We start from the raw sequence: 15,477 nt of genomic DNA, 5'->3' as shown, positions 1-15,477 counted from the left end.
GTCATGAAGAGCGTGTGCGGGCTTGCCGGCTCGATCCAGCACGAAGGTTGGAAGTGGCTCTTGTTCGCTATTTTAATCACGGAATAAAGGTCACATAGTTCTTTGAGGGAGACCCTCTACGCAGCGCACTGTGCCCTGAATGGAGGTGGGCTGTAACCTCTAGTCGTCCCAGGTGTTGGCCGCGCGGGGCCATGAGACTGATGATCCACCGTTAGAGTACCTAGGGAATACTTTGACGGCGTTATCAGCAAGGCTCCCCATGGTCTGCGTGCCAACACCATAGGCATTGAAAGACCTGCCTCTCCCTCCCCGGCATCGGCTGGTTTGTGGGAAAGGACAGGTTCATCGACAATGATACTATTCCCCTGGGTTTGTATCCCACATATCAAGTAACAGGTTAAACAATGTTTGATCATTGACCCGGCGGGCTGCCTCGAGGCTTCCTTGGCCAACATCTTGTTCTGGGTCCGTCTCATGTTGTCAAACGACCAACAAACAAGACCCCGGTCACCCAGCAGCCCGGACAGGCGGCCCACACCACAGCGCGCTAACATGCTTGATATTACCCTACCGAAACACCAAAAAACTCCGCACAGAAAAACTCTTCCAAACTACCTCGGCCTCAACAACCAAACAAGCCGCGCCCGGCTAGCTCAATCGGTAGAGCGTGAGACTCTTAAGGATCACGCATGATCAGAATCAATCTCAAGGTTGTGGGTTCGACCCCCACGTCGGGCTCAATTCCCGTCCTCGATTGGCGCGCGCATCTTTTTGCTCCTTTTTCTTTCTTTCCCCCTTTTTGCCTTGCTGTCTGGTCTTTGGGTTATGGTTGGATAACACGGACCAAGGCCACTCCTCGTCCCTCTCCTACCTATCTTCCCCCCTCCCAACAACAACACCAGCAATTCCGTGTCAAACGTACTTGGTGACTGCCTCAGGCACGGGCAACAGCTTGGTCAAACATTATATTATTATGCTCGCTTGAAGACAAGTTTAAAGCATTACCATTAATTTTAGTTCCAGTCAAGGGTAGTTGGTAGAAAATAGGAAAGCCAACCCGCACGCGCCCCAGCTTGGCCACACCGTTCGTTGCCGGCTCAAGCAAACCAAGTCCATGTGCCTGCCCCTTTGGAACCTTCCCCCATATGTCCTGTCCATCAATCATCGCATCCATCAGGTCACAATGCCCCCAAATCCCTAGCGCACTCTATGCAAAATTCACCATGCACCCACCACACCTCCCCTCTCTCGCACCAACACCTATGCTGTGATATGCTAATAGAAGTTTGAAAAGAGCATCGAAATCAGATGACGTACTGCGACATATTAGCAACCATACCTTACATCAAAAAAGAGGCAGAAAAGAAAAACATACCGGAATGAACAGATACGGCACCTGCTTCTCATACTCGGTCCAGGCCGCGCCATACTTCTCCCGGCAGCGGGTGATGTCCCGCCAGGCGCGGTGGGTGATCATGGCGACGAAGAAGACGGGGTAGAACCAGGGGAAGGGGCTGTTGAAGCCGGTGATGAGGGCCCAGGTGGTGGCAAAGTAGATGTCGCACGTGTAGTGGACCTTGCGGGCGAGGCCGTACCAGCCGTCGGCGAGGATCTTGTCGCCGAGGCCGGTCTCGATGGTCTTGGGGTTGTAGAGCGTCTGCCAGGGCACCTGCGGGAACGTGTTGCGCTTGACGAGGGTGCCGCGCTCCATGGAGCGGAACCGGTTCTTCTGGCTGTTGGCGCTGTCCCAGACCCAGTAGACGAACACGTAGCTGACGTACAGCGCGGCGAGCGCCCAGGGGTTCCACCGGTACGTCTCGGGCGCGTGGTTGGCCAGGTAGATGGTGCAGTGGCAGTACGACAGCGGCACGCCCGAGAGGTTCCAGAAGATGAGCATGAAGCCCCACTTCTCGTAGTACATGTCCCACGTGGTCACGATGAGCTCCTCGCCCTTGGCCGTGGCGTTGCCGTAGAGGAAGTGGGCGAGGATCAGGAAGCCGACCTCACCCGAGACGTAGCCGTAGCGGTCCCACTGGCGCGCCGCCGCGCCGCACGACAGCAGGAACAGGATGTACCACGGCATGCGCACCTCGAAGAACATCTTGAAGTCGAGGATGCCGAACATGCGCGGGTTCAGCTCGGCGCCCATGAAGAAGTCGTAGACGTGGTTGCCCGACATGCGGTGCTGCGCGCCGCGCGCGAGGGCCGACGCGTACGCCACGATGGCCACCAGCCAGCCCGACAATATCGAGACGGATAGTAGCGGGCCGAACTCGTCGATGATGGTGTAGAGCGGGAACACGCCCGAGAAGTGGAGGCCGGCGACGATGGTGAGCGTGGCGTACCACGACGTGTAAGCGGAGCAGTAGTACTTGAGCTGCTTGCCACCCTCGTGCTCCAGCGGCTTGCCATAGGCCCAGATGCCAGGCATCAGGCAGTAGAAGGCACCCTCGACGACGAAGAACACCCAGTAGATCAACCATGCCTTGGTGTGCGGGAAGGCGCCCGTGTAGACGAGGTCAACGAGGTGGCTGCCGAATTCGCCCCAGCTCTGGCCGGCGGCGCGGACGGGGAAGCCACCGTCGTAGTACGTGGCGCCAATCCACATGTACCACATGAGGACGGGGAAGCCGACCATCATGAGCGAGACGAACCAAGGGCCGCCGAACTCGTACTCGCCCGAGAAATGCTCGTCCCCGAGCTTTTGTTGAGTCTTCACCGCCGTGCCGTTAGCCTCCTTGCCGTCAGTCTCCTTGGCGCTGGCCTCATTGCCATGGATTTTGGAGAAGGACGTCTCGGCGCTGTCGCTGTCGACGGGCGTTTCTGGCGGTGTCAGTTCGTCGATGTGCTCGGTGAACTTGGGCGCGACGCGCCGGCGCAACTGCTTGTTATCCATGACTTCGGGGGGCGGTGTGGACTCGGCTTCGTCCTCGGTCGGGGACGGGGTCTTTCGGCGGGTGTTGCGTCGGGCCGGAGTCTCGATCATGCCGTCAAAGAGCTCCTTTTTCCTGCGCCGGTGGTTAGCGTCTGGAGGAGCTTCGCGGCCAAGGAAGTCGCGTGATGCGAGGTGAAGACAAGCAACTTACCTCGGCGTCTGCCTGAGAGAATATCTCGCAGACATCTTGACTGATACGCGACGTCGGCGCAACCTTATACTCTGGGGTTTTCAGGGGCTGGTCACGGAGGTGAAAATGGAAGAAAAGTCCGAAACAGTTGGATACTAGTATCGAGAAAAGAACGACAAGGCGGTTGCCCAGGGGAGCCTTGACGACCGAGTGGCCTGGCAGTTTTCTGGGCGGTCAAGCCAAAAAGAATGTGCAACCGTGTACAGATTGGGCGAAGAAAGCAAGGAGAAGGCAAGAAGAGAGAAAAAGATGCGTGGTCCCAAGACCGCGGCACCCTCCTGCTCGGGCGATCGCGCGCTGCAGCTGCAGATGCAAGGACCAATGGTTGCTGCCAATCCCGTTTGTTTTCCAAAATTTGACCGGGCAATTCACCCCCTGTCGGGGTAGCATCTCCCCACATCGGTGGGTGCCACAGCAGCTCCGTGGTGGCTTCCGAGTGCAAGCGGTGCGAGTGGCTTCAAGACACTAGTATTAGCTAAGCTGAATTCCAAGGATTCGAGATGGAATGCATCGTCCCCGACCAACCGATCCCTTCCTCATTTCCCAGATCCAGCTTCTCCACACCATTCCTTGGTATGAGTCTCTTTCACGAGTATCCGGTCACTATACTAGTATTCCGTATTTGCGTGGGCTAAAGTGGGAGCCGAGTATTTCCCCATCTCGTCTCTTTCTGAGTGTGTTTGAGTTACTCGTATTACCTAACTAGCCGATGGGGATGCTTGCTGCTCGGGCTTCAAACCAAACAAATTCGTCGTGTCTGAAAATGAAAGAACTGAAAGCGTCAAAACCTAAACAACGCCCGCGAAAGCCAACCCATTAAGCATAGAGTTCATACCATACCATCAGATCACCGTCATCAAATCGCCCAATTCATGTGACTATCGACATCTACACGCCGTTGGAGTCGTTCAGCAACTGCGCGTACCCATCCTCGGGCGGCAGCACAAGCGCCGAGATGGCCAGCCCAACACCAGCCAGCAGCGCAGCACTCGCGCTGATCGTGCACAAGTACCACGATGAGTCCAGCCTGTATCCGGGGACCAGGAACAAGTCATCATAATCGAACAAGTATGCCTAGTCACCGTCGCCATCGTCAACATTGCTACATCAAAAACAGGTAGGACAAGGAACAAAAAAAAACACGACTCACCACCACCGCCATACCCACGAACTGCGCCGCCGCCACCACAGTCAGCAGTCCGCCCAGGACCTTCCAGCCGCCCTCCCTCTTGATGCGGCCGCCGGCCAGGATGACGAGGAAGCCGACGAGGGTGGCGAGCTCGGCGACGACGGCGAAGCTCATCAGGAAGCCCGTGGTGCGCCACATGGAGCAGAAGGACCGGTCGTCGTCGCAGCGCGACTCCTCCGGGAAGGGGGTGCACGACCCCGTCGACGACGCGCACCGCCGGTGCAGCCCGATCGTGTCGGTGACCGTCCCGCCCGACGGCGAGGGGACCGTGAGCGAGACCCATTTGGGGGAGACGATCGAGGTTAGGGTCAGGGCCGTTGCTGTGGGGTGTGCAGTTGTCAGTATGGGTTGGTTTGTCTTGATGGGGGTGGGTTTAGAGGTGAAGATCATAGAGGTAGTAGGTCTGCGATGACCTGAAGATGCCTTCGGCATGCCTGCGAGAGACGGTGCCATAGACGGCTTCAGTCATCGCGAGGGAGCCACGCGATGACGCCTCTGCTCAGGTCTATCTGGCGCATAAAGCGACGCAGAACAACACTCCAGCTTGATATGCGAGCGCATGTAAGCAAGAGGCAATCGGTACTCACCCGCAACCAAAGCAACCAACGCCGTGCGGTAAACAACGGTGCGCGTCATGGTGGCAGCAAGACTCGAGCCTTCAATTTAACAAAGCAAAACATGCGACGAACGGCCGAGCCAGTAGAGCAAACAAAATCCGCCAGACGAAAAGGCGGATGAATCAAATCGCACAGAAAGACAGACAGTTGCACAATGAGATGAAGTTGAGATGCCAGGTTGGCTGGTGCCTTGGGCTGATGACGTCCCCGTGGAGGTCGCACATGTGCCGCGCAAGCCGGGCCGGGAGGGGTACAGCCACCTCCGCGCCGGCGATCCGACCGGGTCGTTGTGTTGGCCTGACGTGCTGTGATTGGCGGGTTCATCACATGCTTCGGCCCTCGTGAGCGTCGGTCGGAGACACCAGTGACACCCACCATCAACGGGAAACGGACTTTCAGTTTTGGCGAGTTACATGGCGATGGATTACAGAGGGGGAAAAAAAGAAAGATAGAAGGACCACAGAATCTGCGGTATGCATAGTAATCCATTCGCGTCTATCCGAGGGGATCCAAGCCCTGCTCGGCCTCCCTCCGCTTTCCCAGTCAGAGGCACTTCCATGTTAATCCTGCCTGTCCTTTCAAACCATACCAAAACCCCAAACCAGAAGAGAGAATAAATAACCGCCCCGCTCTAAGATGCATAAGAATAGCACAGGCCGGCAAGGAACCACCTAACCGGCAGTGGTAACAAACCTAATATATAAACCCAGAACCAATTAACACCGTCTCCGACCCAACCCACCCCTTCCCCTTCCCTTCAGAGCCCCAATAGCGCCACCAGGAGAACCTCGTCCTGCAACCGCGGGACTCCCCGTGATATTCGCACCGACGCCGACACCGAGCCCGACACCAACCGCCGCTCCCCTCCCCCCACGCTGACCAGAACCAGAACCAGAACCAGGCCCAGAACCAGGACGTGCACCAGAAACAAGCCGCTGCGCGCGGTGGCCCTCCTAAGACCACCGCGCCTCCGACCCAGCATTCGAGCCCGCATCCGACCGCGCACTCGGCGCCCTGCTCCTCCTCTTCCCACCGGTCCCAGCCCCTGACCCCGTCCCCGACCCCGTACTCCCACCACTAACCTCCCTCCTACCACTACTAACCTCCCTCATACCACCAACCTCTCTCCCACCACCACCACCACCACCGCCAATCGCACCCCCCATCACAACCCCATACCCCGAAACAGGCGGCATCAGACCACCACCACCACCACCAGCAGACACCACACTCCCCGTCGGCGAACCAGAGTACTGCGTCCCCGCACCACCGCCGCCGCCGCCGGCACTAGAGACGCTCGCGACCGTGACCGACGAGCCCGAGCGGATCCTACCCGCCTGGCTCTGCTGGAGGTAGGTCTGGTAGTTCTCCTTGTAGCTGCCGCCAACGCCACCACCGCCGCCGACACCGCCGCCGCCGCCGCCCACGCCGTGGCTGAAGGACTCGCTACGCCCTCCGCTGCCCGCGCGGCGGCTCGAGAGCGGGCGGGGCCCGGCGCCCGGGGAGAGGGTGGATAGCGGGGCCGTGGCTGCCGTGGTTAGGGTCGGGCGCACCGAGGTGTATTGTGTGATGGAGGTGCGCGGGAGGCGGGATCGGGAGGCTGGGGTGGAGCCTGAGTTGGTGGGGGTGCTGTTTCCTGGCGGCGGGACGGGAGGGGTGTCGGAGACGCGGCGCGGGATGCCGGTCGTTGGTATTGGGATGCTGTCGCGGCTTCGGGGGCGGTAGAAGGATGGGTCGCGTTCGTGAGTGAGGCCGATGGCTGAGCGTTTCGGGGTGGCGGCGATTTCGATGTATGCGGCCGAGGAAGACTGCGTCATTCGGTGGCCGTGGGTTGGCGTGGGAGGCATGGACATGCTGAGGTGTAGCCCTGGTGGTGTGTAACTTGTATTGCGCCGCGGCCCGGAGCGCGAGCGTGGCCCCGAGCCTGTGCTAGAGGCGGTGCTGGTAGAGGCGCCCAGTCCCATGTTGCCGAGGGCCATTGCATCGTGTTGTAGTTCGACGTCGATGTGACTCCGGATGAGCTCCGACGCCAAATTCCTCACCAGCACTGCCGGGTCCTTATCCGCCAGTGTCTGGATGTCGTCAAGTAGAACGCGCAGCTGCCGGCCGGTCTCGGATGTGCTGAGCGCCGACATAGATAGGTTGTTTGCTTCACACCCGTCCATGATGTTACGCACGAGGCGCAACAAGTTGAGGCGGACGACGGCCTTCTTGTGGCTGAGCTTCTGAGCAGTGCCGGCGTACATCTCTGCCTTGGCCAGGGACGCCGCTACCGCCGGACTCAACCGCAGAACCTTGAGCAATGGTTCTAGTAGGTTGGGGTCGAAGGCATTCGCCTTAGTAGGGTTAAAGCAGGACACGATGGCCGTGGTGAAGTTGCCATCAAGGAGGTGGCTCTCCACCTTCGCTGTCTCCTCCTGCAGCCACACAAAGATGGCATCCAATGCCGTAACCTGCCAGTACTGGTCCGCGAGGAGCGATACGTAAAAGTCCAGTCCTCCGTTCTGCCACAAGTACCGCCTCCCTTTGCTCCCGGAATGTGCCATGTCGCAGAGGATGGGCAGCACAAACTCTTTTGGCGGTCGGTCCGTCCTCATGATCTTGAGCAGAAGCGGGATGATTCCGTTGCTGGCTGCATATTCCTGCCGCTCTTTGCTGAGACGGCAGAGATTGAACATGGTGTTGAGCACCTGGTTGGAGATCTCTCGGAAGTTGGTTTGCCCCTTCTTCATCGAGAGACTCAGGACATCAATCAAGAAGTCAATCGCATCCGCAGAATGCAGAGAGTCGAGCACCGTCGAACACATGGAGATGTTCTTGATGAACTTGAGCATCGTGATCTGATGCGAGGGCGTCATCCGTCGGAGGTCCTTGAGTACGGCTGCCAACTGTTAGTTCATTCGGCTATACAAGGAGGAAAACTTACTCTTCAGGACTTGCCGCTCCGCAACCGCCTCCTTGACATACGGCTCAGCCTGAGAGAACAGGTAGAAGATGTTGACGATGCGGCCTTCCACCAACTCCGAGAGTTCATCCCTGTCCTCATCCAAGACCTTGTGCAAAATTGCCGCCAGCGGATCCAAGATCTTGCTTCGCGAGAATATCCTGCAGAAATCGTTCTTGGGTGTTGGCCCCTGGAGCTCAAAGACATTCCAGATGCCGTTTACCCCTATTAAAACAAGATCTTGGGACATCTCGTAATCTTCATCGAGGAACTCCACCAAGACATTGAGACCGCCAGCGCTGACGAACATCTGCAATGTCAGGGTGGAAGTCTGGTACACCTGCCGGACAAATGCTGCAGCCTCGAGGCGAATCTCGTTGGAATATTGGCGGGCAGCGAACTTGGTGACAATGGGAATGCCGCCGACGAAGCACAAGTTTTCTTGCAGTTCGACATCGTCTAGCATAATCTGTGCCTGTCAGCGTCTGTCTAGAATAAGGGGCAAGTGAGCCAAAACCTACCGCATTGACGATCTTGAGCAGTTGCAAGATCATGTGCTGCCGGCTCTTGAGCGTACAAGGCTCTAGAATCTCCAATATTGGCAACAACCCATGCGCGCCAATAATCAATGCCTTAACCTCGTCATTTTCCCACAGAAGTGCCAACTGCAAGCACGGTTAGCTCAGGACTCCCTGGCCCTCCACACGATGGGTGAACTTACCAAATCCTCCGCTAACTCCCCAACCACCTCCTCCCCCTCGGTGATCTTCATGCTCCTCACCAGCTCCTCCACCCTCTCGGCCAACCTCGCATGCCTATCCCTCGCGATGTTTGCCTCGAGATCCATCTCATCCCAACCAGGATCCATCATGGCAAACGGATCGTCCTCGTCCTCATCGTCCCCAAGCCACGAGTTGTTGGACAGGCGTGAGAGGATGAGCTGGCCGCCCTGGCCGTCCGTTTCCGAGCCGCGGTCACTTTCCTCCGGCTCGGTTATGGCATCACCAGCAACGCCAAAAATGTCGGAGAAATCTTCGTCGCCTTCGTCCTCGGCAAACTTGGTGATTTCGACGGTGGAGCGGGCGCGGGGCCGGCGGACAGGCTGCTCTGGGGAAAGCAGGGCAGGCGTGGGGGTGGTCTTTGAGCGGCGCGTGCTGCCGCCGGCAGAGGACCCGTGAGAGGATTTCGGGACGCTGGTTGTGAGATCTGATGGGTGGAAAAGCTGGGGGGCGTCCTGCACGCCGTTAGCATGATGATACCTAATGTTTGGCTGAGTTTGGGATAGGCTCACCTTGCCGGTAAGACTCAGCCTCCTGTCAAAGACATGGTCGTTATCAGCAAAAAGGTCAGAGTAGTCCTCGGTAGACTGCTCGCGGTAGATGACGTCTGGGCGTGGAGGTAATTCGAATTTCGTGCCGAGTGGCTTCACGGGAGATTTGGGATGAGAGTTGTTGGGTGCTCCCCGGGCACTCCTCTGGCGCCTGTGCCCCTGATGCTCTGGGACCCTCATCCTGGACTCTCGTGTCCTCTCTGGCTTTTTGGGCAGCGGCCGGATGGTCTCCTCCTGAGGATCAATCTCGGACCAGTGGCCCAAGCCCTTGATCGTCATCAGCTCACCCTCAAAGGTTGAGTCCCAGTTTTCAGAATCCTCTCGCTGGGCGTCAATAGACGCAAACGCCTTCAGCCGATCTCCGGAGAGCAACCCGCCAAAATTATCCTGCCCCTTGATCTGTGGAAGATGAAGGGCAGATGGTGAGATGGTTGTCGCAAAATCGTTGTCCCAGTTATCGTCATCTGGAGGAGTTAGCGCAACCGCTCGACAGACATTGGGCTCAAGACTTACCAGCAACCTCCGGAGACCTAAATGCGTCGGCCGATGGCCTTTGCTTCGTTGCCAACGACAAAGGCATCCTGGCCAAGTTTCCACGATGTCCCAGAGCACTGGCGTCTGACCCCATTGAAGTTCTAAGATTGCCTTCAGACGACTTGAGCGCCTTGTTCCACTGCTTCACTTCCTCGACCGCCTGGCTGAAGTTCGATGGCGCTTTCGAAACTGGCGCGTCGCTTCTTCGGCAGCCAGTAATCCAGGGGTGCCGCTGTAGTTTCCTCGCCGAGACTCGCAGGTTGGGATCCTTCTGGAAACATTGCATGAGAAAATCGCGAGCAGCCTGTTTAGGGGGTATTAGCAACCATCGCCACGGATTTGCGTGAACCGACGAGACTAACCGGAGACACCCCTTCGGGAAGCGGGGGGTGGTCGTCGTTGACGATGGCGAACAGCGCCGGCATCGCAGCGAGGTTGTGATATGGTGGTTTCCCTTGCAACAGCTCGATGACGGTGCATCCGACACTCCAGATGTCTGAAGCTGAGGTGGCACCAGAGAGTTGAATGATCTCCGGGGCCATCCAGTAGGGGGTTCCGACGACCTGGGCTTCCTTGTCTGGCCCGGCGAGGGTGCTCGTCGAGACGCCAAAATCAGCCAGCTTGACGGTGCCATCCTTTGTGGTGAGAATATTGGCGCCCTTGATATCGCGGTGAATAACACCTTGATCGTGCAGATACTGCAGACCCTGGAGGACCTGCGTCATGTACACACCGACCAGATTCTCCGGGAACTTGCCGTAGGCTTTGCAGATGGAATGCAGGGAGCCATTCTCGCAGTACCTGGGATATATTAGCAAGATTAGGGGGCTTCCGTGTGGTGTGGGCGGACAGACTCGAGGATGATGTTGAGACAGTCGGTCGTCTTGACGAAGCCAATATATTTCACGATATTGTCATGCTATCAGCCGGTCAGTGGTTTTCGGGGTCCGCATCGCGGCCGTGCCTGTAGCCGAGGTGGCGTTTTTTTACGACTAACATGGAGGTTTTTTAAGAGATCGATCTCTGCCTGCATACAGTCAGTATCACAACCCCTGAACCCCCTCAATGCTAACCTGAACTCACCTCGATCATGCGCAGCTCGCTCTTGGGCACATCAACCAATTTGATCTGCTTGACGGCCACTGCCTCACCGGTCCCCCAATTGAAGGCCTTGTAGACGGACCCGAATGCTCCCTTCCCGATACAGTCTCCGAGGCGCTAGCACCCCCTCGTTAGCCATGTCTCACTTCTCACAAATCGGGCCAGCCGCAAGCCAGGGGGAAATGGGGGGTCGCCAGCCACATATCCCCCTCATCCCATCCACGCAGCTCCCGCTCCCGCAGCCCTGGTGTTATCCAAACAAAGAACTCGAGGTCGGCCGCCAAGCCACCGAGCGAATCGCAGGTGCATACATGTGCGCCGGCAGGGCATGCAACCATATAAGCTGTATAGGGACGGGCCGTGCATGCTCTGTCCACCACACAAAGCTGCCAGTCCCCAGGAGCAAAAAAATAGGACTAGAAATGCAGTGCTGCAGGCGGCAGAGGAAACGGATGTGCAAGCAAGCCTGACTTACGTAGTCTCTCAACCCCGGATCCTGCACGGCAACGGCCTTCTCCAGCCGATGGCTCTGTTCCCTGCGCGGCGTCCCGGGCGATTTTGCTGTTGCCGCCGTCACAACGGCAACCTTGCCCATGGAGCCGTGGTGGTGGTGTTGGTGGTGGTGGTACGGTACGCCAGCGCTCGCGGGGCGTGCGGAGCTCCCAGGGCGGGAGCCCGGCGGCGCCATGGCCGGTCCGTTGCTGTTGTCGCTTGTCCCCCGAGCAGCAGTGCGCTATTCACCGGCCTGGCGGTCTGAACGGCCGATTCGGTTCGGTTCGGCTTGAATTGGGCTGGTCCCCCTTCCCGGTCCTCGTCCGTCGTCCGTAACTGCTGTGGAAGGACCTCGTGGGTGTCGCTGTCGTCGATTCGGTTCGTATTCGGGGATCGTGGACGTGCGAGCTCTGTCCCTCTCTCACTCTCGGGTTGCGCGCGGGAAATAGGATTTTGCGCCCTGCCCATTCCCTGGTTCTCGCCTGAAACCCGAGCAGAAAAAAAAAGTTGCTGACCGAAATCGCGAATTGTGCCCCGAAGAGGGATGTTCAGCTGGCTTGTGCTGGCTGCTGCCCCGCGCGTGGGTACTCGTCAAGGCTGGAATGTGGACCCGAAAGCGTCGTCGTTCCTTGCGCGGAGGTCAACGGTCGGAGGGGAAGGTAGGCGGGTCATCGGCCGGAAAGGGATGTAATCGGATCGGTGGGTAGGAAGCAACTGTTTGCTTTCCAATGTTTAGGTTAGGTGTGCTTCAACTCGTTGCCCAGGGCCAAGGCAAGGGCGGCAGCAACACCGAACCAATGCTGGGGTCGCGGGGCACAGGCAGACCGAACAGGGGTCAGCGAGATGAGATCGGCCACTTGAAATCATGGGAGGTGAGTGGGGGCCAAGGGAACAGAAAAAAGAGGATAAACACAGAAGAGAGCAAAAATAAAATGGGTGTATGTGCGTCTCTTTTCGGCTTTGCGCGTTGTGTTTCACTTCAAGAGCCTCCCGTGGGGTGGAAAGTGTCCAGCAGCAAAAAAACACCGGAACTAAGCCCGGGTTGGGGTATATTGCAGCTGCTGCTGCACTACCTACTCGAATGGTTCCGGGTTGTCACATTGTTGGCGAGGTACGAAGTTGTTGTGCCGCGCCAAAGCGGTCTTGTAGGGTAGGTGGTAGGTATGTCCGGTGGCTCCTTCAGGTACAGGGCTCGGTAGTGATTCTGAGGTGTTTAAGTACCGGAGCGAAAGGCCCTTTCAGATTCCATTCTATCAGGTCTGTCATTGTCTAGATATCAAAGCTGTCTCAATCGGCTAGATGAATATCGGAATCCATGGTCAACGGGGCATCTCATGTACTTGGATTCTCCGCTCCACCTGCGCTTCATGTCGTCGACATGGGCGTACTCGGGCAATACCTGGTTCCTTTCACATCCATGGACACTCGCGCTGTTTATAGATACATTCAGGGCCTCATGTTGCCCTGGCCAGCCCTGTAAGACGCATGGCATCCACTAATTCTCGAACATGGAAGGCGGGGAACCGGTTGCAACCTCAGTTCCATGGTAGCATTGTGGTGGTTTGTTTGAGGGGACGAGCCCCTGGCACCCAAGAGCGGAACAAAATGCGACACATAGTGGAGGTTGCGTGGGAGATGCCCCATGTCCACCCCCGTCATCTAAAGATGGCCCGTCATGTTCGATCAAGTCGATTATAACCTGGATGGGGAGGCACGCCCCGAGAACCTCTAAGCTCCCGCTGGAATCGCTGGAGCTACAAATATCGTACACATGCTGAAACCCATGGTCGACCCGTGGATGTTGCCCCTAGCGGCCCAAAAGGTGACAATCCTGACGCTGCATGAGATCGTAACCAAACCATCCCTACCGCAGACCAAATATGCCTAGAATAGCTGAGCCTTTCGTGCCATGACCCCTCCCCATGCGATCGTGACAGAACCGTGAGCCTGCCCTCAAAAACTAAGATGGGTATAATATACCGCCATCAAGTACCCGTGTGAACCACATCCCAACCCCGGAAAATTTCCAATAGGTACCCTAACTCCGTAATTTTGCGAGCCGTGCTACTTTCCCATCGCGAACAAATATAAAAAAAATCAGTTGCCCGAGGTCTCGCGAGATAGTGTCCGGCTAAGACCGGCATCCGCCCACCACTCGTCTGGGATGTCCTCCCGTCGGGCGAGATTCCGCACGATCCTTTGCATCCCTCCAATGCCGCCGAGAAGCTCCACCGGGTCGTCGTCGGCAGCCCTGCGGTGGTAGGAGGAGCCCGGGATATAAGATATTTGGCCCATCTCGTCTTCCTCATCACCCTCCGTGTCGGAATTGTCGCAACCGGACTCGCACGGAGGCTCGAACGACAACTCCAGCTCGTCTGCCCGATCCAGCGTGGTGAAGGAGGTGCGGGACGAGGCGGCGGCTGTGCTCTGCGTAGCCGCGGCGGAGGCGGACGCAAACGAAGACCCAACGCTGGGTGGTTGTGGGTCTGGAGTCACGGTGGTCTGCAGCGTGTCCCAATTGTCACCCTCCGGGCTAAGGCTCCTGTTACGGTCGCCCAAGCCGTCGGTGTCGACCATCCAGGGGCTGGCACCGGCGGGGGGCGCGTCACCTGGGGACAAAGGCAAATCATCCCGCAAAGCGCTTCTTTGCCTACGCATGCGGGACCAGACGGTCGATTGAGGCCTTGATGTGTTTCGGGACTGCGCCAGGTCAGATCCGGGCAACCGCGATGGCGGATCAGTTATCCTTACAGAATCGCCAAGGGCTTGCGTGGACCTCATGTTGGACAATGTATACGGCGGCTCAGGGCGTAGATGGCTACGACGGTTGCGACGGGCCATGAATTCGATATTAACCGCCATGTTCGACATGGATGGCGGGTCATTGGTGTGGTCGCGAAGCGGGCTCGGATTCGATTCGGGGTGCAGATGCGCCCATCGTTCACCGAATATGGTGACGGCCCGGTCATCGAGGAGACCGAGGCGCCTGCTCGCATCGCGCAGAGCACGGTGGCCATGCTCGGAACCCGACCTCGTTCCGGTGTTGTCAGTTGTGGCGGGAGGAGGCCGCGCTGGGTCCACCCCTCTCCCGTCGTAATTGTTGTACGCGGCGAGCACGCGACGGCGACGTTCGCGTATTCGGTCCTCGTTACGGTCCAGGACCCGGCGGATGTTGGACCGCGCCCGTCCTGACCTATCAGCAGCCAGGGGCTTGAATGGGATGTCCGATTCAACCGGCGGCTGGTACAATCTGATGGGACGCGCTAGTCGTCAGCGCTGATTCGCAGAAATGCAGTGACAAAGAAATGATACATTTGAGTGTTGTGCCTCTCGAAACGCGATCGCATACCCGAACAAATGATGCCGCCACTCGGGCGATTGCGCGACGGGTTGGCGCGCGCTGGCGCGAAGTGGCCGGTGGGATAAGGTAAGCGCGGGTGTTGGGGGCGGGAACTTACCGAAGACCCATCTTGATTCCGGTCGTCAACGAAACGCCCTCTTCTTCGCGGAATGAAATGGGAAACCGGAAGGGAGTGAAATGGTCGACGAGTCGCGGTCGCAAAACGACAGTGCGATTCGGCAATGGACCAAAATGTGATGTGTCAAAGCTTCCGAGGGTTGCCCTTCTCAGCTTGATTGACCCTCGCGCATCGGTTGCGTGGGGTTGGTTGCGGGAGTGATTGAAGAAAATGAACGGGGAGAGGCGGAGTCCCTTTTGAGCTGGGGGCCCTGTCAACACGCGGTTGCGCAGGGGCTCCAACGCTCCTTGCGCCAGGAGCCGGAGCCCCCTTGCCCGCCCGTGTAGAGATTTGGTAGAAGCATAAGTTGCATGTAACAAATAACTCTTGTGCTATTAAGCAAACATGCGCCAACCACCTCTGCCGCATGACTTTACCGGGGCACTATGTAACTTCAAACCCCTGTCGCTGATCTGCCAAGGAAACAACGGCCGCCAAAAATCGACAGGCTCTCTGACGAACTTGCTCATACCTTGGCAAGAACTCCCGACACAGCAGGGACATCATCACCAATGAACGGCATGACTCACGCTTATCGCCCTTAACATCCACCCTCTTTCATTACAACAGTCGGTAGTCAATAGAAGAAGTCCGAGAGTTCGTTGCCCCAGTCGTTGTTTCGACCTT

The 15,477-nt window shown here is 57.7% G+C and overlaps 4 protein-coding genes and 1 non-coding gene across 5 annotated transcripts; 1 reads left to right on the top strand and 4 right to left on the bottom strand.

Moving 5' to 3' along the window:
* The first annotated feature begins 642 nt into the window (after positions 1-642).
* On the top strand, positions 643-738 carry B0H64DRAFT_t35. The gene has a single exon. It is a non-coding gene; the product is annotated as a tRNA-Lys (tRNA).
* Positions 739-998: 260 nt separating this feature from the next.
* B0H64DRAFT_93488 (Delta(24(24(1)))-sterol reductase like protein) lies at positions 999-3,210 on the bottom strand. Its single transcript, XM_062808991.1, has 3 exons — positions 3,087-3,210; positions 1,376-3,008; positions 999-1,316 (listed from the first exon to the last, which is right to left on the bottom strand). Exons 1-3 carry the CDS (start codon positions 3,119-3,121, stop codon positions 1,305-1,307), a joined length of 1,680 nt encoding a protein of 559 aa, XP_062662684.1. The 5' UTR covers positions 3,122-3,210; the 3' UTR covers positions 999-1,304.
* Positions 3,211-4,013: 803 nt separating this feature from the next.
* Positions 4,014-4,950, bottom strand: B0H64DRAFT_371553 (uncharacterized protein; the record flags this gene model as incomplete). Its single annotated transcript, XM_062802166.1, has 3 exons — positions 4,014-4,199; positions 4,276-4,634; positions 4,902-4,950. The coding sequence occupies 3 exons, from the start codon at positions 4,948-4,950 to the stop codon at positions 4,014-4,016; spliced, it is 594 nt and encodes a 197-aa protein (XP_062662683.1).
* A 934-nt stretch (positions 4,951-5,884) lies between these two features.
* On the bottom strand, positions 5,885-11,528 carry B0H64DRAFT_316811 (uncharacterized protein; the record flags this gene model as incomplete). The annotated part of the gene is made up of 11 exons (XM_062800305.1): positions 5,885-7,812; positions 7,858-8,344; positions 8,397-8,540; positions 8,597-9,109; positions 9,167-9,669; positions 9,719-10,043; positions 10,102-10,540; positions 10,594-10,658; positions 10,737-10,766; positions 10,823-10,957; positions 11,316-11,528. The coding sequence occupies 11 exons, from the start codon at positions 11,526-11,528 to the stop codon at positions 5,885-5,887; spliced, it is 4,782 nt and encodes a 1,593-aa protein (XP_062662682.1).
* Positions 11,529-13,005: 1,477 nt separating this feature from the next.
* On the bottom strand, positions 13,006-15,126 carry B0H64DRAFT_387513 (uncharacterized protein). Its single transcript, XM_062803213.1, has 2 exons — positions 14,791-15,126; positions 13,006-14,582 (listed from the first exon to the last, which is right to left on the bottom strand). Exons 1-2 carry the CDS (start codon positions 14,799-14,801, stop codon positions 13,430-13,432), a joined length of 1,164 nt encoding a protein of 387 aa, XP_062662681.1. The 5' UTR covers positions 14,802-15,126; the 3' UTR covers positions 13,006-13,429.
* Between the last annotated feature and the right edge of the window lie 351 nt (positions 15,127-15,477).

The sequence above is a fragment of the Chaetomium fimeti genome (genome assembly GCF_033439085.1).
Source record: "Chaetomium fimeti strain CBS 168.71 chromosome Unknown B0H64scaffold_2, whole genome shotgun sequence".
Lineage (NCBI taxonomy): Eukaryota > Fungi > Ascomycota > Sordariomycetes > Sordariales > Chaetomiaceae > Chaetomium > Chaetomium fimeti.
Note: the sequence above shows the minus strand (reverse complement) of the source record. Positions and strands in the feature narration are given on the sequence as shown.

Bases quoted from the DNA above. Each gene is read 5' to 3' on its own strand.
- B0H64DRAFT_93488 (XM_062808991.1), bottom strand. From the start codon at position 3,121: ATGTCTGCGAGATATTCTCTCAGGCAGACGCCGAG. The intron at 3,009-3,086 runs GTAAGTTGCTTG...CCACCGGCGCAG, and splicing joins TCTCTCAGGCAGACGCCGAG to GAAAAAGGAGCTCTTTGACG.